The sequence below is a fragment of the Eurytemora carolleeae genome, unplaced genomic scaffold (genome assembly GCF_000591075.1).
Source record: "Eurytemora carolleeae unplaced genomic scaffold, Eaff_2.0 scaffold540, whole genome shotgun sequence".
Taxonomy (NCBI): domain Eukaryota; kingdom Metazoa; phylum Arthropoda; class Copepoda; order Calanoida; family Temoridae; genus Eurytemora; species Eurytemora carolleeae.
In genome coordinates this window covers 103,116-117,300 of record NW_019396578.1, presented here as the reverse complement: position 1 = coordinate 117,300, position 14,185 = coordinate 103,116, and the positions used below count along the sequence as shown (strand labels likewise).

Here is a 14,185-nt window from a genome sequence, read left to right as displayed (position 1 = left end):
ATATTACCTTGAATTGCTGATGACTTGGGGTTAGAGGATGGTATGGCTCCAGGTCGTAGTCTTTTAGAAACCCTATTAAGGTCATCAGGAGAAAAATGGTCTGAGCATATCACACTCCATTTTTTCGGATTCCAGGAGGAAGGTTGGCTTGTAAACCATACTACTCTTAGGTCTTTTTTCGGGAACGAAAAAAAGATTTTATCTTGACAAGTACTATTATTTTCACTTGATATTACACTGCAGTACCTCATGTTCATACATCACAGGGCCCACTGTTTATCAAAACAGCTGTACAACTTTCCTACTCTATGGACCCTGAACTTTCCTTCAGATATTAATTCTTTGTAAACAAAAAAAAATCTATTTTGAATAAAAAAAAATAAAAAATTGTATAAAAGAAACATTAAAAAAAAACATAAATATGCCCCTAAAATAAACACAACAAATCTAGGGTCCGGTTTGCTATATCAGCTGGTAGGCCCATGGAAAAAATTACCAAAATAAAATTTGTACTGTGGCCGAGTTCAGTGTAGATAGATAGATAGAATCATATCTATAAGCGGGCCGTGTAGCAAACCCTTGGATTAAGCGATTATCTGTATCTACACACATATATTAAAAATATTTTTATTACAGGCTTTCAAAACCAGTATAGAAAACACCTTAATTGATATATCGTTTGGCTTAATTAATGTTTTTCTGTCATTATGATTTTACTTGAATTCTCCAAAATACTAAGTGATTTAAGTGAAATTAGAATCAAGTCCAGATTTTTTCTTGAAAAAAGCTCAAGAAATATATTTTCCAAATCAAAAAGATTTCTAATTGATAACTTAAAATAAGCAGAAATGTGATTAGTGTCAGCAGAGCAGGTTGACACAGTTATGAAAACCTTCAATTAAAAAATTACTGAAACCCCTAAAATTGCTAAAACGCATGGTTAAGTAGTCTAGAAATAAAACAAAAAGTTTTTGATCATTATTTGCATAAAAATTTGTTTCTGCAATTAGAGTTTAATGTTCATTTGATGCCAAACAAAATTTTGAAAAGAGCAAACGTGTAGATAATTATATAAAATAGGAATTTAGTAACATAAAAACAACCAATTCCTTGGAGCAAAACTCGTAAATGTAAAAGAAATTGGTGCAAAAATGTTAATAACATTAAAGTTTGATTTACTACGAATTTCATTTATTGTGTCTACCATATAAATTGATTGTTTAAGCCAGCTCTGCTAAATTTACTGATTTTCTTACAGGCCTCATTATTTTAATTTTATGTAAATTAAAACAAATTAAATTAACTAAAGAATGTTAAGAATTTCCAACAAACCCTTCAAAATTAAATTAAGTCTAAAAACAGAAATAAAATCTTAGAAACTAATCTAATAGAAGAAATGTAAACATACCCCCCAACCACGTTCCGTACCTAAAATTGCTTCTCCTTGCACCAAAAAAAATATAACAATTGGTTTGGATACGTTAGCGTATCCAAACAAATGGTCAAACCAAAAGACAATTTTTTTATTATGGTAAAATTATGGCAAAATTTAAAAAAAATAGTTTGTTAATGGTATTTTCCTTAGCCTATACTTGCATACTTGCCTGTTTATATGTTCCCTCCAGTAGCATATCTAGGTTGGTCAGGGGAACTGGAGTCTTGTCCTTAAACCTAGACAAACAAAATGTCTGGTTCAAAATCGTTAAAAAGTTCTTTTTGATTGAGAATTGATAACAAAAGTATACATTTTTTTTAATGGGGGGTGATTTAAAAAAACAAGAAGATGGGGAGGGGAAATGTCTTTTCCTTAGAAAAAACCTCTGTGTTAAAAAGATACATCATTAAAACTATTAGCTATTAGTTTACCTAGTCAAAAGTCGTCGTTCTATGGCTCTAAATTGTGCGGTTCGCTGTGTAAGAGTTTCCATAGATATCTGAACCTTAAATATAACATGGTTTATACGTATTTTGATGCGAATTAACTAATTCCCAGTTTTAATTAACAAGTTTCAAAGTATTAATATCAAAAATTTCAAACCATTTTTAACACCACAAAATTCACCCGGCCTTAAAAATGGCACTTAAAAAATTAATAGCTTATATTCAAATCCAAAATTGTGCAAATGAAAACATGAACATCTGTAGAGTAGAGAGCATTGTTTGAAAGAAATGAGAACGTCAAACTATAGTAAAATGCACATTAATTAAAAAGCTATTGAGAAGATCAAAAATGTTTTGATTTCATAATATATAACCAAATAAATTGTCTTTTCTTCACATGTGTATAAAATAAGAACTAGAGGAGCAACGAAGTCACAAAGTTGTAAAAGTAATGACAATTGAATATGACCTTCTCCTCCTGGTTAGTTTACAGTGGAAGGCTTTGTCACAAACTTTCATTTTATAAATATAATCCCTATAACTTTGAAACCCAATGTCGTAGACAGCTGTGATATTTCAAACCATGATGTCTGTAAAATAAAATCTAAGTTTAAAATATCAATGGTTAACAATACCAGGTTGCAAAGATAAAAATATTATGATTCCATTGAACTATAGATAATAAATATTCTGGTGTTCAATTCTAAGTTTGAATGTCTAAGGATGTCTGCCTGTCTATCTGTCTGTGTGTCTGTCTAACGTCTGAAGAGTGAATTGTATTCCCTAGAGAGGTCCTGTCTATATCCTTTTACTTGAATTCTCATTCATTCAACATAATATTTTAAACATTATGTTAATTATCAATTACATTAACTTTCATTCATTCAATTATATAATATGTAAACATTATGTAAGACTTATATTAATAAATTACATTGTAAGTTATTAACTACATTAATTCTCATTCATTCCAAGGGAATATTAAAAACATATTGTCTCATTCATTCCAAGGGAATATTAAAACATTATGTAAATTATCAATAAAAACGAAGAGAATATAAAAAGAATTTGTAATTATCAATAATTTAACTTTTAAGCCATTTGCCTAAGCCCTTGAGACATATGTAATAGCTATCTAAATTCATTTTCAGTTATTTGATTTATTTTTGTAAAGCTTTGTGGAAAGCAAACGTCAGAAAGGAGCTGATAACTACTAACAGAACATCAATTCCTCTCGTAAGATTTATTATATAATTTTATTTTTGTTTCAGAAAAATTAGAATTCTATTATTTAATTTTATACAAAACTCTTGTAAGTTTGACATCTCAAGGTGTTTTATACCAACGCCTTTTCTTTATTCTATTCTTTTAAATTTTAGTTAATTTAAATAAAAGAGTAGTGTGGAGAATGTTTAAAGTTTAATTTCATTTAACTTCTTCTAGATTTATAGCCTAGAACTATTACAAAAGATTAAACATACACTTTTAGAGAGATGCATTTTGTGTTTTAGCTTTAAAAAGAAATATTATAATTTTAATTGTATAAATCTAGTAAAAAAAAACCGGCTATGATAGTGATAGATGATCAGTGTTAACCCTCTCCCGAGTGGGCTATTTTTGTCTAACATAGATTGATTTTACCCTTACTGTTGAGATATGGGCGTGAGGTACATGTCCCTAGTCCAACTTTTCAAGGCCTGCTCATTGAAAAATTTTTACGGAGCTGTAACTGTTTTGTAACCTATTTATTAGGGTTTTATACCACCGAAATAATATTGTCCAGTTTACCTACGGAAAGAATACAGACAATTTTTCCACTTCCATTTTGGAAATTCTTCAGAAACTCTGAATTCAGCAACGATATTGTTTTTATTTCATTTACACAAAATTGAGATTTTGCAACAAACTCTGATTTTTTAATCCCAATATATTTTAACAACCCAATGTCGTAGACCTTAGACTTTTTAGACTATGGATTTTTTTAGATCAAATAATCTAAGTTTGAAATATCAAAGTTTTACACTATCAGGTTGCAAAGATATACGGATAATCAAAAATTTGATTTTGTGGCAAAGACTTAATTCCTTTGTCGGTTTCCACTACTCGACCAGAAATAAACCGGAAAAATTTTTTCTTGTCTATTCTATTCACAAAATAGATTTTTTTCCTTAGAAATGAAAACATCATTTATCCTACAAACCTGAAGAGGGAGTGAGGAGCTATAGCTGCATTCAAAATCAGTTCTTCCAGACCCATCAGAAAATCTGGCAAAAAAATAAATAAAGTTATGAAATTTTTCTAAGGTTAATAATACCTTTGTTTGAGCCTATGCAGTATATGTTGAGATATTATCCACAGGGCAGGAAGGTTTTCACTCTGCAATCTGTATCTCTGTATACATTCATAATATTTTATTTTATGAAAAATAATTTCTTTGTCAAGGATTCTAAGATTCTTAATTTTATCGTAACTTACGTTGGCTTAAAGTTGATTATTTGGAAATCTTTATTACCTTTTTTATTAGAGATTACGATACTTACATAAAATTTAAATTAAAGGAATTGAGTCTTTGCAACAAATCCCAATTTTCTTATACCTATATATCTACAACTAAATTATGTAAACTTTTGATATTTCAAACTTTGATTGTTTGATATAACAGAAGTCATAGTTTGAAATATCTAAGGTCTACGACATTGGGTTGTTAAGATATAAGGATTTAAAAATCAGAGTTTGTGTCAAAGACTCAATTCCTTTAGAAATCTGATAAGAAATAATGATAATAATTGCTTTAGAAAAAAAAACTAATTTAATTTGCTTATTTTGCTGCCATAATTTAGATTTAGAATAGCCTTGCCTCTATAAAATGACTGCACCCCATAAAACTCAATTTACTTTGATTTATCTGTTATATTTTCCTATATTTTGCATATTTTAAACACATATTACATCGAACCAGAGTGTTCAGGATTTAAATTTTGACAGGGTCTCTACAAACTTTATCCCATATTTAAATTGGAAAGTTTTATATATTCTAAATATAAAAAAAAAAACAATATAAAAACCTTGATAGCATTCAACTATAGTCTTCAAAGCAAGAAAATGATTGCTTTTAATTGAAAAGATGTCAACATAACAAAATTCTCTAAGGGACTGATAACCAAATTGCTTAAGGAACTTATAACCAAATTCTCTAAGGGACTGATAACCAAATTCTTTAAGGGACTATAATAACCAAATTTTTTAAGGGACTGACAACCAAGTTGTGTAAGGGATTAATAACCAGATTGTTTTAGGGACTGATAAACAAATTGTTTAAGGGACTGATAATCAAATTCTTGAAGGGAATGATAACCAAATTGTTTATGTGACTAATAACCAAATTGTTTAAGGGACTGATAACCAAATTGTTTATGTGACTAATAACCAAATTGTTTAAGGGACTGAAAACCAAATTCTTTAAGGGAATGCCCTTCCATATAAATATAAAAATTCGTTCAAAGTGACCTTCCATATAAAGAGGAACTTTTCCGATTCACAACGGTAACCTTTAACCTTTGACAGGTCAAAGATTTGCAACGGTACCCTTTAACCTTGGACTGATCAAGGATTCACAACGGTACCCTTTAAACTTTTGACTGATCAAGGATTCACAACGGTACCCTTTAAACCTTTGACTGATCAAGGATTCAAAACGGTACCCTTTAAACCTTTGACTAATCAAGGATATCTGATATTTCCCTATTACTCTACTGAACTGCTTTTAATTGCTAAATATTTTCTTCGCAAACTGTTATTGTATATTAACGAAATATCAATAGTTTCTATCTGAATGTGACTGAAAATAAAATTTACTTAATTGAATGTTTGAAACCGCTTTTAACGTAATCAAGTAGATCTACTTTCGAGTTACGCAAGTAGCAGATCAGCTGTCTGAGTTCAGACTGTACACAGCGCACAGTTGCGTTTCAGGGGAATTAAAGCGGGTCAAGATATGCTTAAACAGAAAGATCTCTCTACTCGATTAATAGGTTACTGTTGTGAATCGGGCATGGCCCTCTTTGCATGGAGGGTCATTTGAAATTGCGCTTACAGTCCTTTCAAGTAAAATAATTTAAGTATCTTTGAGTGCATCTTGTGCAATATATTTTTCCAACAAGTTGTGCATTTAAGCTTCATAACTGCAGTAATTAAAACTATATTACATTTTAAAATATTCATTTTGAGTTATTCTTTAACATTTTTGTCTTAATTTAAAAATTTGATTAAGATCCTAATTTACAAAGGTATCTTGTAAAGGTTTGGTGTTATACACTGAAATCCTATGTGATAGACCGGTCCAAATGTTTGATAGAATTTTAAATAATTGGGCTCTCATTATGGATGAAAATCTTAATTTGTGCTTCTTTTTGGATAGAAAAATATTGATTTGTAAAATCTCTTAAAAATTTTTTATTTTATTTAGTGTCATATATTCAAAACTGAACTGATGTAGGTACCTAAATTAACCCAGATATAATGCACAATATGATTCATACACATGCACGTTTTAAAATCTATCCATTTTGAATCAAAAATCAGCTCCAGAAAACTACAACTAGAAAAAAGTAAAATGCAAAAAGCGTTCTGTTAGATACAATAAAGGATTAAAAAAATGTATTCATATAGTTTATTAAGGCCAACCAAAAACAAGGAAGGTCATACACAAAGTTCCCATTCTCAGAACTAGATGCCTGATTTCGCTTTTAGTGTTTTGTTTTTATTACTTTTTTTAGGGTTATGCTTTTTAAATCAATAAGTTTGAAAAGAAAACTTTGTAAGTTCATTAAATCTGTTGAAATATAGACCAAAATGAAGATACGAATATATACCAAAACGTGCCTCGCGCCCTGGTAAGTCCAGGGTAATTGTTTAACCACTTCTGTCCTATCCTTGCAATCTGTGGTTTGAATGAGTATTCAAGTTTAAGTTGTAAAAATATTCATTTTAACTTTATGAAGTTGCCTGAGATGTTTTAGAAGATAAGACAGTAATACTGGGCCCTCCATACACCTGGAATCCTGCCAAACCAAACCAAACAATCAAACTAACCAAACCATACCATTAAACGATATCAAACCATACAATCAAATCAAACCAGACCATACAATCAGACCAAACCAAACCATACAATTAAACGATACCAAACCATACAATCAAATCAAACCAAACCAATCAAACCAAACCAAAACATACAATCAGACCAAACCAAACCGTACAATGAAAACATGCCAAACCATACAACCAAACCAATCCAAACCATACAATCAGACCAAACCGAACCAAACAAACAAACCAAACCAAGCCATACAATCACACCATACCAAAACATGTAATCAAACCGTCCAAAAGCTTACAAACCATAACAAACCATACCAAACCATACAAAGAAACCAAACCAAGTCATACGATCAAAGCAAACCAACCCATACAATCAAACCAAACCATGCAATGAAATCACACCAAAGCATACCAAACCATACAATCAAACCAAACCAAACCATACAATCAAACCAAACCAACCCATAGAATTAATCAATTCCAAACCATGTAATCAAACCATACCATACCATTCAATTAAACATTACCAAGCCATACAATCAACGGTTCTCCGAAATAGGGCCAAGCGACAAACGGTCGACAAAAACGTGACAAAAGAGAAAACGACAAAGGGTCCAAATGGAAAAAAAATATTTTATGTATTATTTCAGAGTTAAGTTAGGGTAGGAAAATGTCTGGGCAGAACGCTGCGGAAAGAACAGGCTATGGGCCGAGCACTGCGGCTAGTAGTTCAAATGAACATAAAACATAAAATAAAAATATGCATAATTTCAGGGTTAGGTTAGGTTAAGACAATTTCTGGACTGAGCGCTACGGCTAGGACAGGCTATGGGGCCGAGCGCTGCTGCTATTAGTTCTAATGAACATAAAAATAGTTCAAATTAACCAAAAATTGTCTAAATGACATTTTGCCTGTTTGTTGCATTGTTTGACCACTTCTCGTTTTAACCTTTATCACGTTTTTGACCGTTTGGCGTTTGACCATAAATTAAAACCATACCAAACCATAAATTAAAACCATACCAAACCCTACCAAGCCATACAATCTGAAAATACCAAACCAAGACCCAACCATCCAATCAAACCAAACCAAACAATACAACCCTGAATGTCTGAACTTGGATTGTGTTTGCCTGCAGCATTCGTCATTGAGCTGTCGAGTACAAACTCTGGAAATATATCTAGCAAGCTTACTGCAGGTTTATTAGTACTCAAGGTCACCTAAAAAAGTTTTTTTAGATTAAGATTTTCTACAATTCTTTTTTTTCATGAACAGAATGTTAACACGTTTTAAGATATTAAAAATTTAATCTAACAAGATTTGTTGGAGCACCCCGAAGCCAATTTCAACTTAAAGTAGCAAATGTTTTTAAATTTTGATGATTGATAAAATTCACTCAATAAAATTTGAAAATAATTTTAGTAAATCGTATTTAACTTTGATGCTCCAACACGAGAATTGATTCTTTGTCACAAACTCTGATTAAAAAAATATTACAAAATTGTACAAAATTATTTTAAAAGTATTACAGTATTCCAATTTTTCCCACTTTTTGAATTCTTGAGGCCCCGGGAACCCCCCCCCCCCCCCCTTGTGGGGAGGTGGGAGGGGGATCCCAAGACCCCGAAAACCCAAAGTGGGAAACAGCACCCCAACATTTTTTTTATATTTTCAAAATAATTGATATTAGAAATAGTCTGTAAATTTTTCTTATCTATTCCTTGGTTTAGAATTCTGATAATCTCTGCTTATTTTTCAATTCTGTCTGATATTTCTGGTTTGCTGTAAGGAATTTTTAAGGTAATTTTAAACAAAATGTTCACATTTGATATTACGCCAACCTTGTACTACCAATATGACAAAGTATTGTTGAATGAAAAAAAGATAAATTGAAAAGCAAACTGAAACAAACAACCAATATTTATTTATCCCAGTTTGTCAGAAAAGTTAGAAAAGTATCAATTTTTAATACAAACTTTTAACTCAAGAAAATAAAAAGTCTTTAACGTTTTTTTTTAAATTAAGAGCATACATTTAGATAGAATTTTAAAGGAAAGTGATGAAATAGCAAATATCAATTCTAGAAAACTTGCAAGGGTCAATATTTATTATTGTTCATGGGTTCAGTGTCAGCAGCAGAGATATTGAATTAATTCCTTGCAACAAACCAGATATATCAGACAGAATTATAATACCAATCATTTTAAAAATATCAAAAAATTTAAGAAAACCTTTTTTGAAAAAAAAGATTGCTAAAAAAAGGAAAGTGATGTCGAATCTGACTAGCCAATTTATATTACAACTGCATCACTTTCATTGGATTCCATATTTTTACGATTTTTTTCTAAGATAGATAATTATTTTGGTGTCATTCATTAAGTTTTAAACTTAAATTAGACTTTATATAATCCCCAAAACTAATTATATTGCTATTAAAACTATTTTAAAGGTGTAGGTTGGTTTGTATATTTGGAACACCCCGACCACCCCTCTTCCTTCTGAGTCAAAAGATGTTTAAAATGAAAAAGCCACCGAATTTTATTTATTACACATATATGGTTTATCATATTCCTCTTATTGAAAAGTTATTGAGAAAAAGAAAAAACAACTGTTTCTTAATTGGATAAAATTTATTCTCTCTTAATTGTGCGTAAAATAAAAACTAGAGAAAATACGAGGTCAACAAAAGTAATGTCACAAAAATTTGAACTTTTCCTTCTTTTTAGTTTGCAGTGCTCTAGCAAGGAATTTAAATAGTACAGGGAAAATGTGTGTTAAATATAAAAATTCTATTTCAATATTTTCAAGTTTATCTAATCCTTCTGAACTGATAATTTAATTCTTAACGAATAAAAAACTTCAGATAAATGAAACAAACAAACAAAATTGCAAACTTGTTCTATAAAAAAATGTTTACCTTAAAATCTGCATCTTTGATTGGTGGACAAGGTTTAACAACGAGGGACAAGGGAAGGATAAGATTGTAGGATTGAGACTTCAAATGATTATAATTTTATCTTTTTAGACTCAGAGAAGGTTTAAAAATTCATCATCAATCATAACATTGATTTTTAAAACCATTAACTTTTCCATGGGAAAATAAAAGGTTTATTTGTTTCAAAAGAAGTTTTTCTTCACTTTTATTTTTTAGGGACAGTTTTATATTTATACCCTACATTAGAAAAATTGCCGATTTACAATGTTACCCATTAAATATTTGTCTTAAAAAAAATGAAATATGCAAAAAGTTTCTATTTTTTAAGTGACTTGTGGAATTATTCTTCAGAAACAATAAAGAAAAATGACAGAACTCAACACGTTTAGAAAAGAAAACTGATGATATCTTCCTCATTGTTACTCAAATAGAGGATTAAATGGGTCCATTGTGACTCGGGTATGTATATAAATACGTCGACAGTCCCATTAAATGTTTTAAAATTATTCCTGTGGAACATTGTTGTTAGTGAGGAAAGTTACAACTATCTTGACATCCATACTCGGGACACTGTAGGTATCATATAGATACGCGTACACCTGAACAATATAAAGGATCAACTCTTTGCCGCAAAGTAATGTTCTAATCCCTATATCTTTGCAACCGGAAGTTGTAAACCTTTGATATTTCAAATTAAGACTAATCTAACAGAATTAATTGACATATCAAAGGTCTTCGACATCGGTTTTCAAAGATAAAAGAATTAGAAAATTAGAGTTTGTTACGTTACAACAGTGCTCAACAAGGAATCGATCTAAATTTAAAGAATTTGAGCCGCGGCTCAAATATGAGAGATGGTTTAAACATGATTGTATTTAATGTTTCGATATTTGGGCCGTCGCTTAATTGGAACCGGTTTTTGGCGATTCAGCGGCGCGGTTTGAAGTCTTTAAATTCGGCCTCAGATAACGTATTTTATAAAACTAAAAGTTTTGGTCTTTTTTTTCAAACAGGCTGCAGCGTCTAAATCTGAACATATCATATGCTATGTGTGTCTTTTTTGGGTTTGTGGGTTGAGGGTGTTTTCCACCCCCCCCCCTGTGATTTGCCCTCAGAGTTGAGAGGGGAGTGTGATACAACAAGTTCAACTATTCAAAGTATCCCATTTAAAAAAATTAAATCTCTAACTTTAATGATTAGGGCGTAAGGAAGGATTTTTAAAAAGTTCAAAAAGTATGTAGACAATTTTTTCAAAATTAGTTGTTTTTACTTTTGACAAATGTTAACATATCCATTTTCCAAGGGCTTTTCAAATAAATAAGGTTTAGCCCTATAGTTTTATTAATAAAAATTTATATACCATTTCTGATTTTTTGACCGTCCTTAACCCTACCCAATGGACCCAAAAAAAGATTTTAGCAAACTATAATATTGAAAAAGTGAAGAAGTTTCAGCATTCTAATTAAACCACAGGGTGGGGGGTGGAAAACACTCCCCCCCCCTAAACGGGATATTGTTAAGGGAACTGTACCCAGCCCTATATATATAATACCCCGAAATATAATTATGCAAGAATAACAGAGAAGATTAATCTTTGATATTAGATTCCACCAAGTAACCATGCTAACCAGGATTCCATGCATATATTAAATTTTTAATGAATTTTACTTCAAAAGAAATTCAGACTTTTCTCGTCAGAAATTTAATCTTTGTAAACAAAAATTAATGTAATCAAAGAATTACTTGCATGAAAGATATTCCTTTTTCGAAAAAGTGGCAAAAATGGAAACATAGCTTTAAATATTCTTAATAAGTATTACCCTAAACCAAAACCTTTCAAGGAGCAAAATTATTAAGATATTTTAATTTTTCGATTCATGAATACAAATTGTGATTTTTCAAGGTACAGGTGTGCCAGCAATGACTGCGAAAGAAATTGTCAAAATTGAACACTTTTTGACAGAAATATGATGATAATTGTTTCACGGAGATAAAAGAAAAAGGGAATTGTACTAAATCCTAAATTGAGGACAAATTAAAGCTAAGTTTACGTACAGTCTCTTTAATAAAGTGAAGCTTAATATTGCGAGGATGAGAGGATTTAGGGGAGGGGGGAGGGGGGGGGAGGGAGTTTCTTGAAAGTTTGGTAGAGTGTGTGGAGCTGAAGTTAGACCTTGAACTGTAATATTTAGTAGTTTTCAAGAAAATATAATTGTAATAAAATATATTTTTCATTGTTGCACTACTTTTCTTGGCTAAACGTTAAGAATAAGACATGAGCTAAAATTTCTTTATGGATTCAAGTCTTTGTCACTAACTTTGATTTTTTCATCCCTAAATCGTTGCAGCATGATGTCGTATACTTTTTTTTCAAATTGTTAATTTAGTTAGTACAAAAAGTCAAAAATAAGATCAAAATTTCTAATCCCTATATCTTTGCAATTTGATGATGTTTGTAAATTTGTTATTGGACCAAGCGAAGTACATTCCCTTGATTCTACCGAGTTCCAAATAAACATTGAGGCAAATCGGTCAAAGGGTTTCTGAATTATGATTGGAAAGTCAAAACAAACCAACATACAAACAAATATTAATGGAGCACTTACACGTTTTCCCTCAAAAAGTTTTCCCACAAAATGTTTACATTTATAAATGTTTCCCCACGCATTTTTTTGACACAAAACATTTATCCATAGCCGTTTCCTCCACAAAATGACTCCTGGCACAGAATGTTTCCTCTCCAAAAAAAACGTTTCCCCCACAAAATATCTTCTCTCCTGCTATCTAATGTTTTCTCAACGAAATGTTTCCTCCACAAAATATCTTCTCTCCTGCTATCTAATGTTTTCTCAACGTAATGTTTCAATCACAAAATATCTTCTCTCCTGCTATCTAATGTTTTCTCAACGAAATGTTTCCTCCACAAAATATCTTCTCTCCTGCTATCTAATGTTTTCTCAATGAAATGTTTCCTCCACAAAATATCTTCTCTCCTACTATCTAATGTTTTCTCAAACAAATGTTTCCTCCAGAAAATGTTTACTTTCATAAATGTTTCCAGCCATGTGTTTAATATTCAAACCTACATCTTCCTGCATAATTAATGATTAAACTGAAGAAATGATCATTTGTGGAAACATTTTTAGTATGGTTCACATTTTGAAAAAGAAAACATTTTATTATAGAAAACATTTTTAAACGGAAACGTTTGATAAATGAAACTTTTTGTTGAAGTTTACTTCAAGTTTTGTAGCTGGAAACGTTTTGTGGTGAATATCTTATGTGAGGCAACGTTTTGTGGCAGGAACCATATTCTGGAGAAATCGTTTTTATAAAGAAGACATTTTGTGGCAGAAAACGTTTTGTGGTGAAAATGTTTTGTTAGGAAACGTTTTGTGGGGAAACATTTCGTGAAATGGATTTTTAATTTCACAGACACCAAAACATAAGGTATTGAAAGAATTTTTGATATGCAAAAATATTTTTCTTTCATTAATTTTTTTTGAATTTGTCTTTCAGCTTTGTATTAAAACAGCATTTTTTATTGCACTTGTGTTTTAATACTTTCAAGTTAAGAGTTTAATTTGGAATAGTTGTATTTTATTGATCTTTATATTATCGATAAAAGTTTCAACTATTTTAAATACATATAGATATATATTTTACGCTGGTATTCAACCACAATAAAAGAGAGATATATATATGTAGTAAATGCCGTACTCTTAAAACTGCGATCAGAACTGTATCAGTCCAGGTACAACTCATAAACTATCAATGCCAAACAAGGGCACGATCTCAGGTTTCAATGTTACAGGGCCATAAGCACGTAACTATCAATGTCAAACCAATGGGCACGATCTCATGGGCTTCAATGTCAACACGTACACAAGCACGTAACTATCAATGCCAAACTAATGGGCACGATCTCATGGGCTTATAAAAAGTTCGTTTTTTTTTAAATGGTTGTTTTTGAAACGATCGTTTTGAAAAACGATATTTTTATAAAACTCGTCGTTTCGTCAATGATCGTGAACGACGATCCTTGGTTGATGATCGTTAACGACGAACCTTTATTAACGATCTTTAACGACGACCCTTTGTTAACTATCGTTAATGACGACCCTTTGTTAACGATCTTTAACGACGACCCATTGTTAACGATCATGAACTAAGGAGGAAACCGACCTGAAAGGCATCATTAGGTAGTTTTTAAGAAATTATCAAGAAGTTTTAGCTCCCCCAAAGCTGTTTAACATCATGTAAGACGA

The 14,185-nt window shown here is 30.9% G+C and overlaps 2 protein-coding genes across 3 annotated transcripts in view; both read right to left on the bottom strand.

Annotated features, from left to right (window-relative positions):
* The window catches only part of LOC111705829 (protein PTHB1), a 13,375-nt gene extending 11,430 nt beyond the window's left edge, over nucleotides 1–1,945 (bottom strand). For both annotated transcript variants that reach the window (XM_023478510.1, XM_023478509.1), the window contains exons 1-2: nucleotides 1,867–1,945; nucleotides 1,605–1,671 (exon numbers count right to left, since the gene is read on the bottom strand). In XM_023478510.1, coding sequence (XP_023334278.1) covers nucleotides 1,605–1,671; nucleotides 1,867–1,928 — 129 coding nt within the window. In that variant the 5' untranslated portion in view covers nucleotides 1,929–1,945. The remainder of the gene's footprint in view (nucleotides 1–1,604; nucleotides 1,672–1,866) is intronic.
* Nucleotides 1,946–2,986: 1,041 nt separating this feature from the next.
* Nucleotides 2,987–10,514, bottom strand: LOC111705826 (protein PTHB1). Its single transcript, XM_023478507.1, has 7 exons — nucleotides 10,427–10,514; nucleotides 9,900–9,977; nucleotides 8,115–8,202; nucleotides 6,886–6,941; nucleotides 4,196–4,272; nucleotides 4,082–4,145; nucleotides 2,987–3,016 (listed from the first exon to the last, which is right to left on the bottom strand). The coding sequence occupies exons 1-7, from the start codon at nucleotides 10,475–10,477 to the stop codon at nucleotides 2,987–2,989; spliced, it is 444 nt and encodes a 147-aa protein (XP_023334275.1). The 5' UTR covers nucleotides 10,478–10,514.
* Nucleotides 10,515–14,185: the final 3,671 nt, after the last annotated feature.

Bases quoted from the DNA above. Each gene is read 5' to 3' on its own strand.
- LOC111705826 (XM_023478507.1), bottom strand. From the start codon at position 10,477: ATGGATGTCAAGATAGTTGTAACTTTCCTCACTAACAACAATGTTCCA. The intron at 4,146-4,195 runs GTATTATTAACC...TTTTTTTGCCAG, and splicing joins CTGCATAGGCTCAAACAAAG to ATTTTCTGATGGGTCTGGAA. The intron at 3,017-4,081 runs GTTTGTAGGATA...AAATGAATTTAG, and splicing joins GCTCCTCACTCCCTCTTCAG to ATAGCTATTACATATGTCTC.